Here is a 23510-nt window from a genome sequence, read left to right on the forward strand (position 1 = left end):
AGAGACCACAGTACAGTTTTATAAAAATCAGCTTGTCTACATGTCTGACAGCCATTCCATTCCAGTGTCAGTTGAATTCCAACCAGAGTACACCTCATTCTACTTAATGTGCCTCTGATTAGGTGATCACCTGAACCAAATCTTATTTAACGAAGGAAAGTATAGAAAAAAACCCTGCTGTGGTGTTCACAATCCTCTTGCAATAGGACAAGCTGGATGGCAAAACAAGTGCTAGTAATATCCCAAAAGTAATAGGAATGAAAAAATAACTTTTATCCATGTCAAAGGAGTTGAATAGAAAAGTCTTGAGTGAGGAAAAGAAGGGCTCAATTCTGGCTTTACTAGCAGAGGGATACAGTGAGCGTCATGTTACCTCCATCCTTAAAATTTTCTAAGACGGCAGTCCATTACAACAAGGTCAAGCAGCAGACACTGGGAACAACAAAGCTACAGACCGGCAGAGGGCGAAAACGACTCTCCACTGACCAGGATGACCGTCATCTTATTCAAATGTCACTCAGCAACCGCAGAATGACATCAAGTGACCTACAAAAGGAATGGCAAATGGAAGCTGGGCTGAAGTGCATGGCAAGAACAGTTCGTAACAGGCTCCTAGAGGCAGGGCTCAAGTTATATAAAGGTAGAAAAAAGCCTTTCATCAATGTGATGCAAAGGAGAGCCAGACTGAATTTTGCCAAAGGCCATAATGATTAGACCGAAGAGGACTGGAGTAAGGTAATCTTCTCTAATGAGTCTAATTTTCAGCTTTGCCCAACACCTGGTCATCTAATGGTTAGATGGAGACCTGGAGAAGCGTACAAGCCAAAGTGTCTCGCACCCACTGTGAAATTTGGTGGAGGATCGGTGAAGATTTGGGGATGCTTCAGCAAGGCTGGAATTGGGCAAGTTAATCTTTGCGAAGGACGTATGAATCAAGGCGCATACAAGGTTATCCTGGAAAAACAGTTGATTCCTTCTGCTCAGGCAATGTTCCCCAACTCTGAGGACTGTTTTTTCCAGCAGGGCAATGCGCCACACAGCTAGGTCAATCAATGTGTGGATGAAGGACCACCACATCAAATCCCTGTCATGACCAGCCCAATCTCCAGACCTGAACCCCATTGAAAACCTCTGGAATGTAATCAAGAGGATGATGGATAGTCACATGCCATCAAACAAAAAAGAACTGCTTAAATTTTTATACCAGGAGTGGCATAAGGTCACCCAAATGCAGTGTGAAGACTGGTGAAAAGCATGGCAAGAAGCATGAAAGCTGTGATTAAAAATCATTGCTGTTCCACAAAATATGGATTTCTGAACTCTTCCTGAGTTAAAACATTAGTATTGTTGTTTCTAAATGATTATGAACTTGTTTTCTTAGCATTATTTGAGGTCTGCAAGCACTGCATTTTTTGTTATTTTGACCATTTCTCATTTTCTGAAAATAAATACAAAATTTAGTGCGTGGAAATTTGAAGATGTTGTCAGTAGTTTATACTGTAGAATAAAAGAGCAATTTACATTTTACTCAAAAATATACCAATAAAGAGAAAAATCAGACAAACTAAAAATTTTGCAGTGGTCTCTTAATGTTTGCCAGAACTGTATATATATATATATATATATATATAATATACACACAAACATTTATACACCCATAAGGGCTATATCAAAAATTGGAAAGTAAAATGTTATCAAACTTTTTTTTTATTTAAACAGTTTATCATTTTCTGGTGACACACAACTTTTAAGAACTCTGGAAAGGGAGTGGATTTACTGAAAGGACTCAGAACTATTTGCACTTCTTTTTTTATTATTTTGATGGCTCTTTTTCAGACACCAGCAGTTTTGGACATTTTTAAACATGGAGAGTTTTTGCTCACTTCACATCAGCAGCGCCGCATCATCACCAGTAGTCATATAGGCTGGATTGTGAATGTAGGCAGCCATCTCACTGCATCCATCGTGAGCAAATCCCACGTCCATCTGCTCAGGAATACTCGTTCATCTGACTTACACATCTGTTTTTTCATCTTTTTATGTGCTGGAGGGAAATCTGGCAGATTTTCCCATTGCCTGCCTCTTAGCGTGGTGTGAGCCATCTATTAGGAATAGGTATGTACGTGCGCTCTAGAAGTAATGTCTAGTATTTACCTGGCTCTGTTTGTCAACTTTGAACCCTTGAAAACATGACTTGCAAAAAAGGGGTCCCCAATTGAGACTGTAACCCATAGCAGAAAACTCCTGCAAATAAGTGTGCGTATTTTCCGTCAGTGAGCTGCTCGTGTGTATGACAGACAACACACGGACCAGCTGTAGCCAATGTACGAGTGCAGATGGACAATTTCATTATTCTGTTCCATTTTTGCAGCATAAAGTATATACTCTGTCTGACTAGGATCCTATACATTCACTGTGCATTGCACAAAGAAATGCATGAAGCCTGTATAGATTCCTAGCACGGAGCTGTGAGTCCCTGTTGCAGCCTTACAGGGTCCGTCAGGTGCAGTCCGCGTAGAAAAGGAGAATACCATAATCTTTGGAGGGATTTATGTGGGTGGGAGAAATAACCTTTTTATTGCTCCACGTGAAATCCGAAGCATAAAGAGGAACAGTGCGTGTGCATATGATTATATGGAGCAGTATCAGGCTATGTTCACATGCAGCATTTTTTCTGCAGCTAAAACCTGCTCTCTTCACAGTAAAAAAGTTTATGATGCATTTTTGCTGCTTTTTTCATAGCATTTTTCTTGCTTTTTGGGGTGCAGAGTGCGTTTTTTTTGTCTACAATACATCTTTAATAAAGTTACTTTTAGTAATCAAAACTGCAGCAAAACCTGTTTGCTGTTTTTTGCACTTTCTCATTGCTTTCTATAGGTGAGAAAAAGGCTGCAAAAATGCTGAAAGAACTGACACACTGTAGATTTCAAATAAGTCATGCTCGATTAACATCTCCCCCGACTATCAGCCGGCTGACACCCCAATGCACATTAGACCGGTGGCTGAACCCATCGACTTCAGCAGGTTCCGCCAACATTAGTCTGTGTATGGGGCCTAAGGGTATGTGCACACGTTGCGGATTCGTGTGCGGATTTTTCCACGCGGAATCAGCAGAATCCGCAGGTCAAAATAACCGCGTTTTTCCTGTGGATTTAGTGCAGATTTTGTGCGGATTTGGCTTGCGTTTTTACACCTGCGGATTCCTATAATGGAATGGGTTTAAAAACGCTGCAGAATCCGCACAAAGAATTGACATGCTGCGGAAAATAAACCACTGCATTTCCGTGTGGATGTTTCCGCAGTATGTACACAGCGTTTTTTTTCCCCATAGGATAACATAGTACTGTACATCACTAGCGAATCTGCAGCGGATCCGCAACGTGTGCAGATACCCTTAAGGGGCAAAGTTGTTTGTCTAGACAGGTAGACAGGGCCTAGGCTGGGCATTCCTTCAGAACTGGGAATTGGGCAACTGATAAACAAGAGGGGGCACAATCTAAAGAATCGATCCTTACGCTGTAATTGAAAGATTTGCCGCTGACATAGGACTGACTTCCGCCACCTCCTTGGCTTTTTGCAGCGCCAGTTTCTGATTGGTTGCTTCTTCCATCTCCTCCTCATCCTACAACAGGAAACACTAATTTTGTGATCCAAACACAGTAAGAAATTCACACGTGTAGTTTACAAATAGAAAAAGATGGGCAGGTACACAGCAAAGAGCATCAGTAGTGCAATAAAACCTTGTTATTATAGGTCCTGGGATGCTGTTATTCCTAGTGGAGACTTCCATGTGGCGATGGGTGACTTAGAATCCAGGCAAAGCTTCTGGGAAAAAGTAGGCAAATGAGCTCTCTTCTAAAGGGAAGAAAACTTGCTTTCTAGCGTCACCTATTGGAGGCAGCTATCTACTCTATAATCGTCTAATTCTGTCTGTTTGTAACGGAAATCCAGCGGGGCTGATTGGTCGCGCCGGGAAATCTGCGGCGCAGAGAGCGAGAGATTGATTTTAGAATACCCGATGCGTTAGAATAGGGCCACCATCTAGTCCTATATAATTATATGTCAGACCAGAGTCTTCCAAAAAGAAAAGGCAGCTATTTTATGTTTTTTGCCCCTCATCAGTACTTTTTTCCTCTTGGAGGAGAGCGGTTTTCATGCTTACTTATCTTCAGACTGCTATTAAGGCCGGAGTCACACTACCGTAGAATACAGACAATTGCTAGGCAAGAAAACATCGTATAGCACTCGGACCAGAGTTAATCTATGGGGCAGATCACATCTGCGATTATTTTCTCATGCCAAATCAGCATGTGAGAACAATGGCAGATTGCTGCGATTAAATAGAAAATAATCTTGGCACTCAGTGGCAAGATTATTTTCTATTTCATTGGATGGGCTGGATACCGGACTTGAGCACTGACAGCTGCATAAATCCCGAGTGCCGTGTTATTTATATCAGTATGCTGCGATTGGCACCGACACTCGGCAGAGTCTCGGCCCACTCGCACCCATATAAGTCTATGGGTGTGAGTGACACAACACACATCACTCAGGTATCATCCGAGTGCGGTGCGATATATGCCAACGCCGGCAATGGAGGAGATGGAGAAAATACTGTGCTTCGATTCTCTGTGTACGAGAGGCTTGGAGCACAGACGCATGAAACTTGCCTCCCGCTCGCAGCAGAGCAGGAGCCGAGGGTCATTAGCATATCGCATCTGATGCCATACACTAATATGACCCCGGCCTAATACTAGAAATTTTGCAGGTTGCCCCCTTTCTTCAGCTGTTTTTACAAATACTAGAGAGTCCCTGGAGAGGAAAATGTCCCCATCAGATAAAATAAGGTCTGTTTTAAAGGGTTTCTCCAGCGTTGGTCACTTTCACATTAGGAGGTGAGCAATGGTGATGATGTCCTGTTGACAGGTGCCTGCGGCCCACAGACAACCGGCAGGTATTGGGCAACTTCATCAGAATAGGAGGCACGATATTTGCCAGCTCCATGCGTCCTGGCAGGCAACTGCTGATGGGATGTTATTATGGCCACTAACCACCAGATGCGGCAGTTACCAGCCCTGGAGCAACCCTTTAATGTCCTGTATCCAGAATAGATCTGTTCATCAGGATAGCTACTCTTCGTCCGCTTGCAGGACCTACTATGGACTTAAAGGGGTTTTCTAGTTTAGAAATCCTACTGTCCAATGCTCCGAATTAATATGAAGGGTCTCCCCTTCAAGATCCCTCATTTATTTGCCAGAGTAGAGTAAGGATACGAAGAGCGCCTCTCTCTGGGGGTGGACCGGCACATCTGTACATCACATGGACCACTGACTTCAATGGGGAGCTTGCTCCTTGTGGAGGCACTACAGGAAAAATAATCCCTTGCAACTGGATCCTCTCCCTGATCACAGCTGATCGCTGGGAATATTTTAGTTTATTTTCGATGTGTAGAAGAATAGCAGATCCATATGAATGTAACAACTGCTGCATATGTACAGGAGATGATAAGGTGTGTTCCCGGTCCAATGTTATCACCAATGCAAGGACTAGACGAGCAGCAGAAGACTTGTGCTGTATTGGATCTATTTAGGATATGCTCCAGTCATATCAAGCCACAGTCAGCACAAGCGGAGCGACAAATTATTTATAGTGGATTTTCCCAGCGAGATAATCACATACCTTGGTCAATTCCTGTGCGTTAGCCAGATTGTCAACAGCAATAGCTAAGAATACATTCAAAAGAGTATCTTATACGGACGGGAGTTAAGGACGTCAGGCTATAAATCTGTGCTCTGATCTTATCATATACTAATGGTCCCAGTTTCGACATACAGTAGTTTATTGCCGTAATACTATAGGGATGGACCTTTAAAGTAAAATTCTCACTTGAATAGAATACTACGTTGTGCTCGGTAATTTTTGTCAGTGCTATTGATGGCAGAGCACATGGACGACCAGCGCTCCATTCAACTCCTCCTGGCTGTGGTCCAAAATCACCAGCCCTGGTGATTTCCATAAGGCGGGGATCACACATGCGAGAGACTTGGAGCATGTTAATACCCGGCACTGCCGACGGCACTCAGGAGCGGAGTGTGCGGCTGCATGTATTGCTATGCGGCCGCACGCTCCGATCCGAGTGCTGGCGGCAGTGCCGGGTATTAACATGCGAGACTCGTCCGAGTTTCTCGCATGTGTGATCCCAGCCTAAAGAAAAGGAAAGGCACAGGTGGGGATAAGAACTAAAGTTCTTGATTTGGGATGTGAATTAATTTAGGCGTGATATCTGAATTAAGTTACGGGTCTCGTCTGAATTAGGCTGAAGTCCTGTGGGGAACAATTCGCAGAATCTCATCCATTCTGGTGACTGCTGTAAAGATAACTGAATCAACGGGTGGGGATATGAATTATTTAGGTGCCTGATCTGTGGTCTGAATTCATTTTTGGATCTGGTCTGGGGAGAAAATTAACTTAGGTGCCTGACTTAGGGTCTGAATTCATTTTGAGGACTGGTCTGTGGTTTAAGTCATATTTTAATTTGGGTCTCTTCTGAGGCGAATGGAGTGTGATCTGAATTAATTTAGGGGTTTGGTTTCTGATCTGAATCAATTCAGTGACCTGATTGAATGTAGAGTTTTATCTGAGGTCTGAATACATTTAGGGGACGGAATTAATTTAGGGCTCTGATCCAGAGTGTAAATTGATTTAGGGGTCTGCTCTGGGATCTCAATTAATTTAGAGGTCTCTGGTTCTCAAGGAACCTAGGGGTATAATCTGGTGTCTGAATTTAGAGATCTGCCCTGTGGTCTGAATAAATGTATTCAATTTTTATTCCCATCTTCATAGATAAATAATATTGGACAATGCTTGATAATCCAAGCACTTTTGCCATTTTGCTGCTTATTAAAATTTTCAGCCATTTTTGAGATATTACCGTAACTCTTTTTCTTTTGTTTACAACTCGCTGCCTTGCAGACCGACAACCACCGCTGTCTACATTGTAAGCCCTGTGCTGAAGCTGCCTGGATTAGGAGGCAACAGCATGATCCAGCGATCAAAACAGCGCAACATAAAAGAGCTTGTAAGCACTGTGCATGTTCTGCTGTCTAGCAGCGCTGGTGGTCGGCCTTCAAAGCAACGAGATGCAAATAAAAGAAAAGTGTTAATATCTCAAGAACAGTTGAAAATGTTAATATATGCAGTAAATTGTAAAATGACTTTTATTTACAAGCACTATCCGATAATAGCGATTTATGAATACGGGGATAACCCTTTAATGCACATGTGGCGTCCATGAGGCTCAGTCACCACAGAGGTACTGGACCTTCTCCTGAGGTGTAGTGCCCCACCATCCAGGTAGGGTGGGAACTCCTGACCACGCTCCAACACTCGCATCCCACACAACACAGTAGTTTAGCAAAGCCACATTGTGGCTCCCTGCTTGGAGTGTAGCAGAGTACCTTTGGTGGCTCCCTGCTTGGAACACTAAACGTGCTCGGAGGCGGGTGGAGTTAGAATACATAAAAGAGTGGGAAGGTTTAGGATTTCAGGTCAGTCGGAGGTCAGTCAGTCAGAGAGTCACTCGGAGAGGAGTGAGGAGAGAAGATCCCTGACAGAGGGATGGAGGAAGGAGTGCTGCAGCTGCCTCAGTGATCTGAGCCAGCTGGCACAGGAAAGGAAAGAAGGAGAAAGACATTGAACAGAAACCTGATCTTCCATAAGAAGGAAAGACAAGTACGGAACGTAGGAGTAAAAGGGAACAGAGGATGTGGGTTAGAGGAAGAACCCTGCCTAGAAGTTCTAAGCGCAAGGCCGGGGCCCGGTCCCCGAGGTTGTATGGACACTAATGGTTCTGCAGCAGACACCGGTGGAGTAGTGGGCTGTAAATGCCCTACTCCCATCTAAGACTTGGGGAACAACAGCAACATTGATAGAGAGCCGGGACTCAGGAGTAAGGAGTCCCCGAAGCAGGCTACAGCTGTCTGCCATACAAGTAGAGTTCTTGGGAACATCTGTTAGGAGGCACTCCAGTGTAACTCAGTACTAGCAGTGCTTCACACCTAAAGGCGCTATAAGAGGAGACGTTCAGAAAGGCACATGTTGGCGGAGTGTTGGAAGGGAGCATTCCATCTGGCCTGGAGGTTGATTGAGTCTCTGACCCGGAGGACACAGCACGGAGGCAGGCACCGGTGTGTACCACAGACTGTGAGTAAAGCTTTGGAACTATAAGCCTGGGTGTCCTCCATTCATTCCTACGCCAACACCCCTGGTACCGCTACATCTGGGTACCAGCTTCTACACTGTCTGTGCCTCTCTTTTACCCCTACATCTACACTGCCCTGAGGCCGCAGCTCCACCTGTGGGGAGCTTCACCATCTTGGCTGCAACCCACCACCAACCCCAGAAGATCTGCATGCAGCGCCGGCTTAACATCTCACTTGCCGAACACCACAGGTGGCATCACAAACTATTCATTTAACTACATTCCACCACTATTGAAATCCCCCTGTTTGCTATGGAGCCCCAGGGCCACAGCTTCCGTGAAACTCCCATTGAGGTCAACGGGCCCGGTACCGAGTACCCCGCTAGCCCTGGCGGGCGCTCCACACAATTATAAGAACTTTGAAGCATGAAAGGATACAGTTACCAAACAATGTAAGAATGATGAAATAAACACAGGAGTACATTCCTTTGCTGACGCCTCCTTGTGACTCGATGCCAAAGTACATGACAGTGTTCCAATCCTCTCCTGTCAGGATCTACCATAGGAAACATAGAAAAAGACTATAACATTTGAAATATAGTCACTTTGGCATCATAGCAAAAGTGAAAGCTGTAGTGACGAACTCAAGCAACCCAAAAGCAATAGTTGCCCTGGGGCTCGTCATAACTCACCTGAAACACAGTTAGTATGGCTGTAGGGAAGGTGTCAAAGTTTGTATTTCTTGTCTCTTCTTCAAAGTAAAATCTGAAAAAATCATATTAAAATATAAAAAAATAACATTTTTATTAACGTACATACCAGTTCTTTCTTAGACAGAAAATTTAAATTATTGATTGAAAATTATGGAAAATGTGACCTTTTGTTAAAAATTTAGTCACTCAGGACTTACTCATCCTTGTGACACAAAGTTATCTCCTATCAATATGATCCATGGATACTCACTGTCCCCCAAAAAGTTGCATCCCCAGAAGAGCAAAGACTACAATGAAGAGGAAAAGCAAGAACAACAGGCTCACGATGGACTTCATGGAATTCAATAATGAAACCACCAAGTTTCTGAGAGAGTTCCAGTACCTGGAAACAAAAAGTTCAACTGCTATTAAAAGAATTTTTAAGAAAATGTTGTTAAGAAAATTTGAGTAAGTTTGGCAAATTTTAATTTTGCAAGAGAACAAATTCCAAGACAATCTGTGCAGCTTAGGAAAGATAGAGCCTTCTTACTTTGTGACCTTAAAGATACGGAGAAGACGTAAAGCTCGGAGGACGCTGATCCCGAATGATGTTCCTGGTTTTACTGCGGCCCAGATCACCTCAAAAATACTTCCGACTATGACCTGCAACATATTAAGGTGCATATTGTCTGGATTCATAAAACCCATTGCAATGTTAACCATGCGATATGGCCCGCTCATTTCCAACCAGTCATAATCACTGTTGCCTGCCTGCTTACCCCGTATACATTACCTTAGCCGGGAAAAAAACAATTCTACTACTTTTTGCCCAGGCAACTGAAAGGAGAAAACTAGATGGTTGTAAGGTAAGGAGAAACAGATCTTTTCTCCCCTTCCTCTACTGCAACCCATTTTTATTTTCTACTAATAATCTCCAACCTATGGAACTTCAACTTTTGCAAAACGACAACAATGAGATTGGACATGTGAGGATTGGTACAATTGATCTACTGAAATATTAAGGTCTCCCAGATCTATCTGCTCCTTTTCGTTTACTACTAGTATACAATAATTTATTTTGTTCAAGTGGATGAATGTTCAGACTTGGAACAATGTATTATAGTGCAAAACATTTAGAATTACCTACCCCAAAATCAAAGCAGTTGAAGGATGAGTGGAAGTAATTCCGAGGTCCCAGTCCATACATCTTCATTGACATTTCCGTCAGAAAAAGGCCCAGGAAAACAAACTCTGCAAAATCTGAAGGAGGATGTACATTTTTATTACTCAAAATATGAATCTTATTGGAATTATAGGAGGCAACCATACTGGGAACTGATAATCAGTGAAGTCATCTGCAAACTATACTCCAACTGAGAATCTGTGATGTCATCTCCCAATCACATTCCATCTGAGAATCTGTGATATCACCTACCAATAACACTTTATATGAAAATCAGCGAAGTCATCTGCCAACTATACTCCATCTGAGAATCCGTGATGTCATCTACACATTATTCTCCATCTGATCATCTGTGATGTCATCTACACTTTACACTCCATCTGAGAATCCGTGATGTCATCTACACATTACACTCCATCTGAAAATCAGTGATGTCAGCTGCACATTACACTCCATCTGAAAATCAGTGATGTCAGCTACACATTACACTCCATCTGAGAATCTGTGATGTCTTCTACACTTTACACTCCATCTGAGAATCTGTGATGTCTTCTACACTTTACACTCCATCTGAGAATCTGTGATGTCTTCTACACTTTACACTCCATCTGAGAATCCGTGATGTCATCTACACATTACACTCCATCTGAGAATCAGTGATGTCATCTACACCTTACACTCCATCTGAGAATCAGTGATGTCATCTACGCATTACACTCCATCTGAGAATCTGCGATGTTGTAAGGGTCGGCCAGGACTATAGTCGTGGCCAGAGACACTAAGGCATCAGTGTCCATGCCTTCCCTCACAGAAAAGTACAATCCACTGTTCGACATACCTGCGTCTCCAGGTTCGGGTCCCCCTGGGCACCTCTCAAGCGGCGATGGCCTCTCTCAGAGGCGACTCCCAATAACAGACACAGTCCATGGTAACTTGAACAGTTTCTTTACTGACAATTTCACGCAATATATCCACAGTTGGCACATCATTGATAACACTTGCTTCCTCAGCTTTTCCTACTTTGCTGACAAGACTGGACCATCTTAGACTGCTTCCCAACTTCTTTCTGGCCTAACCTTGCCATGATGACAATTCCTTCGGCCTTTTTCGCCCCAGACTCGAAATCATCCGCCACCTGGTTTAGTTGCCTCTGGAAAAGCATCCGACTCGCCTGTATTGCTCCCTGTGAAGCTACAGCATCCTTCTGTTCCTCACTTCGTTCGACTCCAGCCCTAAGAGCGTCCGCCCAGGTTAAGAGTCGCCACATTTTCTCTGCTGTTCTGGCTCACTGCACTGATGTCCAATAGCCGTGGACTTTCGATGCGTAACATGGCGTGGCTGCCGAGCCGTCCTGGGCCTATAGCCCACGCAGACACTTTGGGTTCCCTGGCCCTGTCTTAACTAACTTCCTTCTAAACTAGCCTTAGCTCCCAGCAGCCCCTCCTACACTTAACCCTAACCTACTAAGAGCACTATATACTAAAGTGCCCCCCGTAGTGTCCCAAGGGTGCACTACACTTTCCCTATGTAAAACATAGCATTATACAATGGAACACAATATATTTACAGGAAATGGTAACACATATAAAAGTGTGGCAATACAATTGATTCTGGGTGGTAATACATGACGACATGTAGCAGTACCACCAGATTATTATAAAAACATTAAGAACTACTAAAGGAGGCAGAGCAAGGAAATAGTACTATTCCACCCCCTTACGCTCCCACTTTCCTTAAATTTGGTGGTCCCCGACCAAACATTTCTCAAACTTTATTAGTTACAATGCATACTTCGCGCAGGGAGATCATAGGAGGATTTTTTTTAACTAAGTCACATCCGGTACGCACCAAAGTTCGTGTCCTACGTGTGGGACAACAGTCCTGGGGGTAAGCTCCCCCTTTCCTTGTGGGAAGTATGGTCTTTCTCTTATTAGGCTTCAGCCGAAGAGACAGCCTCTGCTTTTCCAGCAGAATGGGCGCAACAGACGCAACAAAAACAATAGGAGTCCACAGGCTCCAGATAAAATACCTAGCTCACGGTCCTCCAGGCCAAAACACATAAATATATAAAAATCAAATGAAATGTCCTCATGACCAGTTTTAGCCACGTAACGCCACCATCCTTTGGGGGGAAAACATCAGGGTTTTTCCTCTACCCTGAAGGATGCAGAACAGTCCTTCAACAAACTTTTATAGATGGCACAATGGGCGCAACACATTTTTTTTAGCAAATGGACAACTTTTCAAGGGCGTGCTTTCTGTGCCTGCTTCGTCGGATTCCTGCAGCTGCAGAATCCATGCACTGCCCAGGAGTAGCAGTCCCAGTGCAAAATTGTAACGTGGACAGGAGCGGGTTCTCTGCCACTTGGGCAGAATAAGAAACGTCCAGCTTAGCATGACTACTGGCCACCAGTCTGGTACCCCGTACCCGGTGGCTATATGACAGGTCCAGAGGACCATTTTCTGATTCCTTCAATGGGAGAATGGTCCGACCCCTCCGGGACAGGAGCCGAGGTGCACTTACCACCTCTTAATACAGCATCCGGCACGCACCAGTCCCGCAACAATTATCTTCTTCTGCGCTTGCAGCTGCGTGGCCTGGTTCCCAGAGATGTAATACTGTTTCTGGCCTAGCTTCCGGCACAGGTCCCACTGGGGCGGTCACCACTTCCGCTCCTCCGATTTCCAACTCCCAGCAACTTGGTTCCGGCTCCTGGCGAGAAGTCTCCATGTCCCACTGTGACGGCGCCGAACATAGCAAATGTCCAGACTCCGCCGGGGAAGGCTCTGTGTTATGGCCACCGCTGGTACTCACCAGCACGTCCCCGCTCCCCGGCGCGTCCCCGCTACTATCCACCTGGGTTCTCGGCACGTCTATGCTTCGCGCATGTGCGGTGGTATCCTTTCCACCGCAAGGGTCCCTGGGAGCTCTGACACGGTGGCTCCGCCCCCAACATGGCAGCACCCACCGGGTATTTCTGCACATTGCCTGCCCAGGTAAGACACCTGGTTATCTAATGCGGTGGCGCTAGCTTCCTTACTGGCATCCTCTTAGATCTTCAGGTCTCTGCATCTCTGCCTTGTCCATCTGCCGACACCTGTGTCTCAGCAGTTCCTGTTTCGCTCTGTGTCTCTGCCATACCTCCTTGCCCTGTGTCTCTGCATACCTTGTCGCCCTGTGTCTCTACCGCACTTGTTTGCCCTGTGTTTCTGCCGTATCCGCTTGTACTGAACCTCTGCCTTGTTTGCCTGTTTGTGTCTCAGCCGCGCCTGTCTGCTGCGGCTGCTGCAGTCCTTCCGTTCCTGTGTTTCCGTTGGTCTTTGTGTCCTCCTAGCCATTGTGGTTCCATCTCCCCTGAGCCTGCCCCTAACACTCCCTGTATAGGGGGTGGTTTCACCTGGTCCCCTCACCATCGGGGCTCTGGAGCCACGACCCAGATGGTCCACTTCTGGGTTTTTCTCTAGTACCCTAACCGTAACAGTATTACCGTAACTCTCTTCTGGGCCCCACTCATTTCTAGGTGGGTCCGCCTCCAACAACCTCACCCATTTGTTGTTGGTCAGTGGAAGAGGGCGGGGTTTTCTCCTTTTCATCCGCACCCACCAGGGGCGGACTGGAGCATAATGACAGAAAGTCTTTGGCGCCACGGGACGGCTGCAACGCCCATGAAGGACGCAGTTCTTGTTGTTGTCTCCTTCATCACCATCTCTCGCCAATTCCACAGCCGCCATCTTGATCACAGTAATGGTGTCAGACTTTCTCATAAAATAAGCCAACTCCAACTTGGTAGTCAAGTCCGGTGTTGTCACAGAATCTTTAGCAGTCAAATCCAGTGTTTCATCCATGTTCACAAAATCTTCTCCTTTCCTTCCTCTAGATACAGCAACCACTTACTCCTTTTCCTTGTCATTTTCCAGGGGCACTGCAGTCGCACACACAACATCATTAACCCTTTTCTTTGCGAGTTCTCTGCATTGCGAGGTAATCGCATCCTGCCAACTACGCCAAATGTAAGGTTTGGGTAGGATTATAGTCGTGGCCAGAGATACTAAGGCATCAGTGTCTAGGCCTTCCCTCACAGAAAAGTACAATCCACTATTCGGTGTATCTGCATCTCCAGGTTCGGGTCAACCTGGGCACTTCCCAAGCGGTGATGACCCCTCTCTGAGGTGACTCCCAATAACTGAGACACAGTCCATGGTAACTTGAACGATTTCTTTACTGACAACTTCACGCAATATATCCACAGTTGGCACATCATTGATAACACATCCGTCTTTACTTGCTTCCTCAGCTTTTCCTAGTTTGCTGACACTTCTATACGGCACACACCCAGACCGGACCGTCTTAGACTGCTTCCCAGCTTCTTCCTGGCCAACCTTGCAATGATGACAATTCCTTCTGCCTGTTGCGCCCCAGACTCAAAATCATCCGCCACCTGGTTTAGATGCCTCTAGAAAAGCAATCGACCCATCTGTACTGCTCCCTGTGAAGCATCCTTCTGTTCCTCACTCCATTCGACTCCAGCCCTAAGAGCGTCCGCCCAGGCTACGAGTCGCCACATCTTCTCTACTGTTCTGACTCACTGTACTGATGTCCAATAGCCGCGGATAACTTGGACTTTTGCTGCTTAACGTGGCGTGGCTGCCGAACCATCCTGGGCCTATAGCCCATGCGGACACTTTGGGCACCCTGGCCCCATCTGAACTAACCTAGCCTTAGCTCCCAGCAGCCCCTCCTACACTTAACCCTAACCTAAGAGCTCTATATACTAAAGTACCCCCCCTCTAGGGTCCCAAGGGTGCACTACACTTTCCCTATCTAAAACATAGCATTATACAACGGCACACAACATATTTACAGGAAATGGTAACACATATAAAAGTGTGGCAATACCATTGGTTCTGGGTGGTAATACATGACGACATGTAGCAGTACAACTGAATTATTATAAAAACATTAAGAACTACTAAAAGAGGCAGAGCAAGGAAATAGTACTATTCCACCCCCTTAAAATGTCATCTACACATTACACTCCATCTGAGAATCCATGATGTCATCTACACATTACACTCCATCTGAGAATCCGTGATGTCATCTGCACATTACACTCCCTCTGAGAATCTGTGATGTCATCTACACATTACACGCCATCTGAAAAGCCGTGATGTCATCTCTCAGAGATGATCAAATAAATTCACATTATCCTGGTCTAGCAGCCATATCAGTCTGCTGTGGCCACTGAATGGTAATCCTGCAGACCTCCTCCTACCTAACCTGGCATTCCCAGTTTCAGTTTTGATAAACCAGCTTGGTGTGATGTTGTGCGTCAAACTGCCACAATAACATTGTACCAGGTTGGCCGATCAAAAAGGAGCCGTGGGTGCAGTCAGGTGGGAGGATATTTGCCACTGGCCCAGTCCAGAGAATGGATTTGCTCAGCTCTACCATCTCCTAGTTACACTTTATATGAGAATTGTTGATGGCACTACCTATTACATTAGATGACAATGCAGCTGATGGGCTGGGAGCCTCCTCCGGTCTGCACATATTGCTCCCGTCAGTGGCTGACATATATTTATAATTAACAGGTGCACCATTTCCACATCTGCTCAATCCTGTTGCTGCATTGAACATATGACTTGTTACATTTTTCTTGATACAAACAATACTTTTAAATATACCAACTAAAGTAGGTTACACGTCATTGGTGATATAAATAGCAACCTTGTGTTCGGATGGGGTCTGTGATAAGGTGTCTTAAGAAATGTTACGTGCTTACACTGCATAGCACCTGTTCAATGACAGACAGAGGGTCAGCAAGATTGTTTAACATATATATATATATATATATATATATATACTGTATATATATATATATACTGCTCAAAAAAATAAAGGGAACACTATTCCATTTGGAACAGGCTGTTTGTGTTCCCTTTATTTCTTTGAGCAGAATATATGTGTGTGTGTGTGTGTGTGTATATATATTAAATAAAGCAGTATGTTTTTAACTACCAAAACTCTTTTTCCTGCTCAAAACAGCACTACACCTGTTCTCACGTTGTGTGGGGCTTTACAGCTTTTCCCTATTCACATTACAATGCAAATATATGTGCAGGTGTGGTGATGTTTTGAATAGAAGGTAGTCATGATTTTCAAAGCCTAGACAATCCCTGATTATGTCTGTATTAGGCTGTTATCAGTATTAAAAGGGACTTGTCAGTTCTTAAGAAAAAAATTGTTAATTTGCAATACTCCCTGAGCTCCCCTGAATCTGTAACTCTTTTTGTTTTTGAGCTATGTCATTCCATTGCAGAGATATTCAAGTTTGTTTTGGGGTTTTTTTTCACTCAAGCGCAGTATGTGAAATCTCTGCTTTGCAGTTCCACTGGGACATTTCCTCAGAGCTTTCTCTGGGGCGGGTGCTTTCAGCCCTCCCTCCTAGAAGCTGCCAATCGCGCTGTGAACATTGAGGGATAGGTGAAAGCAGACACCCCAGAGAAGACTGTAAAGAATCATCCAGTTGGACTTCAAGTAGAGATTTCACATACTGTGCTCCAGAAGAAGCAAATATAAATATCTCTGCAATGGAGCGACACAGCGCAAAACGGAATTAAGTGGCAGAGTCCATGGCAGCTCAGGTATTTTTACAAGGTATTTACTTCAATTTTTTATACATGTGCCAGGTCCTCTGCAAAGCACTTTGAAATCATTTCATTCTGCCTCAATGAACCAAAACTTAAAAAATCATGCAATTTTGGTTATAGTCTTGGCTAAAAATCTCCAAAAGTTTTTTTTTTTTAGCTTACATAGCTTCAGACTGCAAAAAAAAATCCAGTGTGTAGGCTGAATAAAGTTTTGCATTAGCAGCTTCTTGCTGATCGACAGACAGCAGTGAGTTCAAGTGAAAGGAAATAACACGTGAGTGCAGGCTGAGGCTACAAAAAAGGGCTTGCTGGCCACTGTCTACACAAGACAGAAGATTTTTAATGATGACCAGGGCCGCCATCAGGGCATTACTGCCCTTATTGTTGTATGGGGCCCGGTGAACAGCAGTACAGAAGGGGGCCCGCAGGTCAGGGGCCCTGCTCCTGTGCTTCTAGTCATCGGGCCCCAAGTGCTGCGCGCTGCGGCGCACACATCAACAGAGCTGCCACAGCGGCCGACATCAGAGCTACAGAAGTGGAAGAGCTGAAGGACCTGTGGTGATTTCATCATTTTCACAGGCCTTTACCATTTGTCAGCTTCACCCCCTGATCACATGACGATGACGTCACCACAGGACCTTCAGCTCACACAGCAGCAGCTGCATATTCACTGCAGGAGCACGGCCAGGTAAGAAGAAAGTTTTTATTTTATTTTATTAATGAAAGTAGCAATATGTTTCCCCGGCAGGATGGAGACACATGGACCATGTGGCTCCATCCTGCCAGGGCAGAATGGAGACACACAGGGGCAGAATGGAGACTCAGGGGCAGGATGGGAGACACACAGAGGCAGATTGGAGATGGAGATACACAGGGGTAGAATGGAGACTCGGGGGCAGATTGGAGGTACACAGGGGCAGATTGGCGACACGAGGGCAGAATGGAGACATGAGGGCAGGAATGGAGACATGAGGCAGAATGGAGACAAGGGACAGATTGGAGACACAGGGGCTGGACTGAAGACACAGAGGGGCAGATTTTAGATAAGCGGCAGATTGGAGACACGGGGACAGTATTGGAGACACACGGGGACAGTATTGGAGACACACGGGGCAGAATGGAGACACGGGGCAGAATGGAAACACGGGGCAGAATGGAAACACGGGGGCAGGATTGGAGATGGGGGCAGAATGGAGACAAGGGGGCAGAATGCAGACATGGAGGCAGAATGGAGACATACAGGGGCAAAATGGAGACACGGGGCAGAATAGAGACACACAGGGGCAGAATGGGAGATAAGGGGCAGATTAGAGACACACAGGGGCAGATTGGAGGCATGGGGCAGAATAAAGACGCACAGGGGCAGAGTGGAGACATGGGGGCAGAATGGAGACACAGGGGCAGAATGGAGACACACAGGGGCAGAATTGGAGACAAGGGGCAGAATGGGAGACAAGGGGCAGGATGGGAGACACGGGGCAGGATCATGGGGCAAGATGGAAAAGATGGAGACAGATGGGCCAGAATCATGGGACAGGATAGGGAGATCATATGGGGCAGGATGGGACATCACATGGGGGTAGAATGAATAATCATGAGGTCAGGATGGGAGAACATATGGCTGGAGTCAGGAATGAGACACACGGGGGCCTGGATGGGGGATATTATTACCATAGGGGCTAATTAAGGGATATTATTACTGCAGTGATGTCTTTTTTTTACTTTTAGAGGATACTGTTTTAAATGGGGGAAGCGGTCCTGTTACTGTGCAGAGCGACACTATGTCGCCTTTTTTTCTTCCTCTGGTGTAGTTTAGAATTTGGGAAAAAATTAAGTAATGTGTTCTGCAAGCTGTGCTCTAGATAACTGTGTTATTTCCTGCAGAGACGAACCCTGGCTGGAAGAAGTGATGGCGGTCTGTGCTGGATGATAGATGAAAAGCAAAAATGAAGGACTTCACCTAGAGACATCACTGGTGAGTCAGTGCATTATCTGTACACTGACACTATACACTGTAGAGTATATACAGTGGTCCTGTGTACAATCTCTCCAGTGATCACTGCATTAAAATGTACACTGACACTGCATACAAAGTACAGATCTCCTGTGTATAATGGCACTTATGGTGATATTAGCATTGTGGTTTTTTTATTAATGATCAGTATTGTAGTATTTAGTCTTTATGTGGTGGTAATATGTTGTTCGGCAATGGTGTGGCGGTATTTATTCCTTGTATGTGCTATTATTCGGTCACTGTGTGGTGGTAATATGTGGTCTGGTCATGGTTTGGTGGTATTTGTCCCTTGTATGTGCTATTATTCGGTCACCATGTGGTGGTAATATGTTGTCTGGACATGGTGTGGTGGTATTTGTCCCTTGTATGTGATATTATTGGGTCACTGTGGTGGTAATATGTGGTCTGGTCATGGTGTGGCGGTATTTGTCCCTTGTATGTGTATTATAGGCCACTATGTGGTGGTAATATGGTGTCTGGACATGGTGCGATGGTATTTGTTCCTTGTATGTGATATTATAGGTCATTTGAAAAATTGAAAAATAAATAAAAATATACCTAAATTGTATTGGATATTTTAACAAATGATTAATAGGATAGAGTAGAGTAGGGCTCGGCCAAAAGAGTCTACCTTGTCGTGGTGGCAGCTTTAAAAATCTTTTGGCCAGAACAAGAGCTGCTGGCTATGTGTGTAATCTGATGATGGGAACTGTTAATGTTTGATTGGTGAGAAGTGGAGTTTTTCCAAGAGAGCGGGACTGTGGACAGTTCAAGGGGTGGAGGTGGGGCTGGGGTGGAGCCTGGGTGGAGTCTCAAGGGGGCCCCCAAAAATTTTGTCAGTATGGGGCCCCGAAATTCCTAGTGGCAGCCCTGATGACGACCACTTACAACGTTGCTTCACTTTTCATTTTGGATCAGTTGGAGCCGCAGAAAAAACATGATTGCACAAATCTGAATACTCTTCAATGATGAACTAATATTTTCAGGTGTGTTGGCCAAAAAGACATTTTCTACAAGATTGCAAAAAATAAAGATTTATTTTCTCTTTAAAATGATATTATTCAGATGGACGGAGGGAGGCATGACTGCCCTGGGTTTGTGAGTTTTATCTTTTAATGCACGTATTTTCCAAACTGATCCAAAAGCATTGTGGGACACACGTTGGGTACTTACATAGGGCTTTGGTGAGCCAGGCAGGCTGGTTATAGTGTACGATGGCAACGCAAAGAGTGTTCAACGCCACCACGCAGAGAACAAACCAATAGAAGCTCTGCGCTTTCACCATGCGGCGGATAAAGAAACGGAACATCTTCTCCTTGCGTCGTAGGTAAGATGAGCTCTCGTTTTTTCCACTTTTCAAGCTGGAACGGGCAAATGGAGAACCTGTAGAAAGGCAAATTCAAAACATCATTAGGATTGGACTCCTCAGACCCTTCCCTTGGCATACCCTGTCTACCGGTATCGCAAGGAGGATTCCTTTATTTTTTTCTTTTCTCCGGTACTTGTCATTTTCAAGGATTTTGCTAGCTATGAGTGAACGGAAAGATTCTGGAGGCAGAAAACGTATTTATATCTAATACTTTTCACAGCTGACTATTTGTTACAATTGTATTCTTTCTAGATAACCAGATCAAAATATTTTTTCTTGGACTGATACAATGTTGCAAAATTATCTGGACCTGAAAGCGATATTTTTAGAAAACATCAGATAGTCTCCACTCCAGGCTGCCATCAGTGTAAGACCGGGGTCACACTAAGGCCGGGATCACACATGCGAGAAACACGGCCGAGTCTCGCATGTTAATACCCGGCACTGCCGCTGGCACTCGCATCAGAGCGTGCGACTGCATAGCAATGCATGGAATCGCGCGTTCTGCTCCCGAGTGCCGGCGGCAGTGCCGGGTATTAACATGCGAGACTCGGCCCTGTTTCTCGAATGTGTGATCCCGACCTAAGGAAAAGCATCCGATGCGATATGCTCATGACCCTCACCTCCTCGAGTGTCAGTGCTCATTGTTCTGATCTTATCGCATGAGAGCATTGCAGCACATGACCTGTCTCAGCGCATATCGACTTCACTGATGACATCAGAGTGCAGTCACTCGCACCCATGGACTTCTGTGGGTGCAGGTGAGCAGAGAGTCGCTGCCATTGTGCTCGCATGCTGAATCGGCATGAGAAAATAATCGCAGATCTGAGCTGCCCCATGGTGTAACACCAGGCTAAGTGCTATGTGATGTTTTATCGCATAGTACTTGGCCATGTTATACAGTAGAGTTGCTTCGGCCTTAAAGGGGTTGTTCGTAACCAGGAAGATATGACTGAATTCGTCTATAAACACTCCCACACCTGTCTACAGGTTGTGTATGGTATTGCAGCTTAGAGCCATTCATTTCAATGAAGCAATGCTGCAATACAGAGCAGCAAGCCACAATGTTTTTCTAATTCTGAACAACCCCTTTAAGCTGCATGCTCTTAGGCTTGTGCCCATTTTGATATAGGATAGCTAAAGCAATGATCATAATAAGACTTTAAATACATTATAAAACCACTGGTGCAAAGCCCAGATGTCTCGGTAGGAAGTTATGTATCTCATAGTGTGAACGGATCGGTTACATCTAGAAAGACTTTATAATGGAAATGCCTCCTCTTATCACATTAGCACTGGCTACATAATCCACAATCAGTCAGTAATTGGCTTGAAGGATTTTTGGTAATGATGTTAACCACAGACCCAATCGAAGGTGTTCAGAGATGTCCTTAAATCCAGGGAGACGTTTCCAACCTTAATTATACATTGCTTGTCCAGAATTTATTATTTATAAGATTGGCCACTGAAGCAGAAACTCACGTACACATTGAGGTTACAGCAAAAGAGGACTGGGAACGTAGCCTTGCTCAAATTTTAGATATGACTCATCCAGCGCAGCCTGTGAAGCGTCGACCCTGGACAATACCGCTCTGTACAGAGAACTCTATTTCTAGAGGTTTTTGTTTTTTTTAAAAAAAAAAAAAAAGCTCTGAACAATCCAGCAAGGGTCAAAAACACTTTAAAAGAAAACAATTCCTCTTTGACTCTACAGTGCAAGTTCTTTTTTTTTTGCAAGACATCAAGGTGCAATAAATCCAATATTGTCAAGGAACAATTATTCTATGTGCTATGAACAATTTCTATACACAGTAATAGATGCAGTAAAGCACTGTTAGGCCGGAGTCACACTACAGCGAGATACGGCCGAGTCTCGCAGGTTAAAACCAAGCTCTGGCACCGGACTACGGAGCGGAGCGTGCAGCTCCATGTATTGCTGTGCAGCTGCACGCTCCGCTCCGGAGTGCCGGCGCCAAAGCTTGGTTTTACCCTGCGAGACTCGGCCGTATTACGCTGTGTGTGATCGCGGCCTTATATGGTAAGCAACTTTTTTTGTAACAGTTTCAATCAGGGGTGGACATACCGCATGTGCAGCCGATGCAACTGCACCGGGGCCCAGAAACTCCAGGGGGCCCCTGCAGGGCGGCTAATAATGAGGGCAATATGGCCTGTTTATCCGGCTCCGAGGCTCCGAGGGGCCCCTGGCCAGATTTCCCTCATTTGCGGCGGGCAGGGAGAGATTCCTGCAGCTCCACTGCCTACAAGAGAAAATGGCAACAGAGCTGCAGCAATCCGTCCTGCTTCCTGCGTGCGCTTCCTGTGTCACACAGCAATCAGCTGCAGCAAGATGACATCATTCAGCGCCGCGGCTGTACCAGTGAGAGGAAGCTGACGGTGATGATGTAGGAAAGCATGCGGAAAGGTGAGAGGTGCTGTGTGGTGTGTGTGTGTAGCGCTGCGGGGGGAATGAGCAGAGAGGTGAATGATTCTGTGTTTTGGTGGAGAAGAGGGAAATGATGTGGGTGATGGGGGGAAAAGACAATGATGGTAGTGGTGGAAAGGGCAATGGTGGGGGGGAGGAAATGATGGAGGTGGTGGGGGAGAAGGCAATGATGGTGGCAGTGGAAAGGACAATGATGGGGTGGTGGGGAAGGAGGCAATGATGGAGGTGGTGGGGAAGAAGGTAATGATAGGGGTGGTGGGAGAGGGCAATGATGGAGGTGGTGGGAAGGACAATGATGGGGTGGTGGGGGAGAAAGCAATGAAGGTGGTGGAATGGGCAATGATGGAGGTGGTGGAAAGGACAATGATGGAGGTGGTGGAAAGGACAATGATGGAGGTGGTGGAAAGGGCAATGATGGTTGTGGTGGAAAGGGCAATAATGGGGGTGCTGGGGGAGAAGGCAATGATGGGGGTAGGGGAGAGGACAATGGTATATGGGGAGGAGGACAATGAGGGGTGTAGGGGATTGGGAAGGGAGGAAGGGGATTTCTAATGGATTTAGGAACAGGGAGAGGTGGAGGAAGATATTATCACTTATCATGTTTAACACAGTCCCTTAGTATATAGTCAACTCACTTATGAATAGCACAGTCCCTTAGTATATAGTGTACTTGCTTATTATGTATAGCGCCATCCCTCAGTATATAGTGGTCACTTTTTATGTATAGCACAGTTCCTTAGTATATAGTGTCCTCATTTTTGTATAGCACAGTCCCTTAGTATATAGTGTACTCACTTATTATGTATAACACCATCCTTAGTTACATAGTTTCCTCTTTTGTTATGTATAACACTGTCCCTTATTACGTACCATCCTCTCAAGTTATAAAGGATGCTGTCCCTTATTATATAGCTTCCTCTGCTGTTATGTACAGTGCTGTCTCTTACATAGTGTATTC

At 45.2% G+C, this 23510-nt stretch overlaps 1 protein-coding gene across 1 annotated transcript in view; it reads right to left on the minus strand.

The window, feature by feature from the left end:
- The window catches only part of CACNA1B (calcium voltage-gated channel subunit alpha1 B), a 443201-nt gene that overhangs the window by 169725 nt on the left and 249966 nt on the right, over window positions 1-23510 (minus strand). Inside the window, exons 11-18 of the mRNA XM_073541186.1 lie at window positions 19914-20123; window positions 10040-10152; window positions 9443-9555; window positions 9164-9295; window positions 8893-8965; window positions 8639-8756; window positions 5680-5747; window positions 3516-3622 (exon numbers count right to left, since the gene is read on the minus strand). Of these exons, the coding sequence (XP_073397287.1) occupies window positions 3516-3622; window positions 5680-5747; window positions 8639-8756; window positions 8893-8965; window positions 9164-9295; window positions 9443-9555; window positions 10040-10152; window positions 19914-20123 (934 nt within the window). The remainder of the gene's footprint in view (window positions 1-3515; window positions 3623-5679; window positions 5748-8638; window positions 8757-8892; window positions 8966-9163; window positions 9296-9442; window positions 9556-10039; window positions 10153-19913; window positions 20124-23510) is intronic.

Source organism: Dendrobates tinctorius, unplaced genomic scaffold (genome assembly GCF_039654945.1).
Source record: "Dendrobates tinctorius isolate UK_male_01 unplaced genomic scaffold, ASM3965494v1 ptg000120l, whole genome shotgun sequence".
NCBI lineage: Eukaryota > Metazoa > Chordata > Amphibia > Anura > Dendrobatidae > Dendrobates > Dendrobates tinctorius.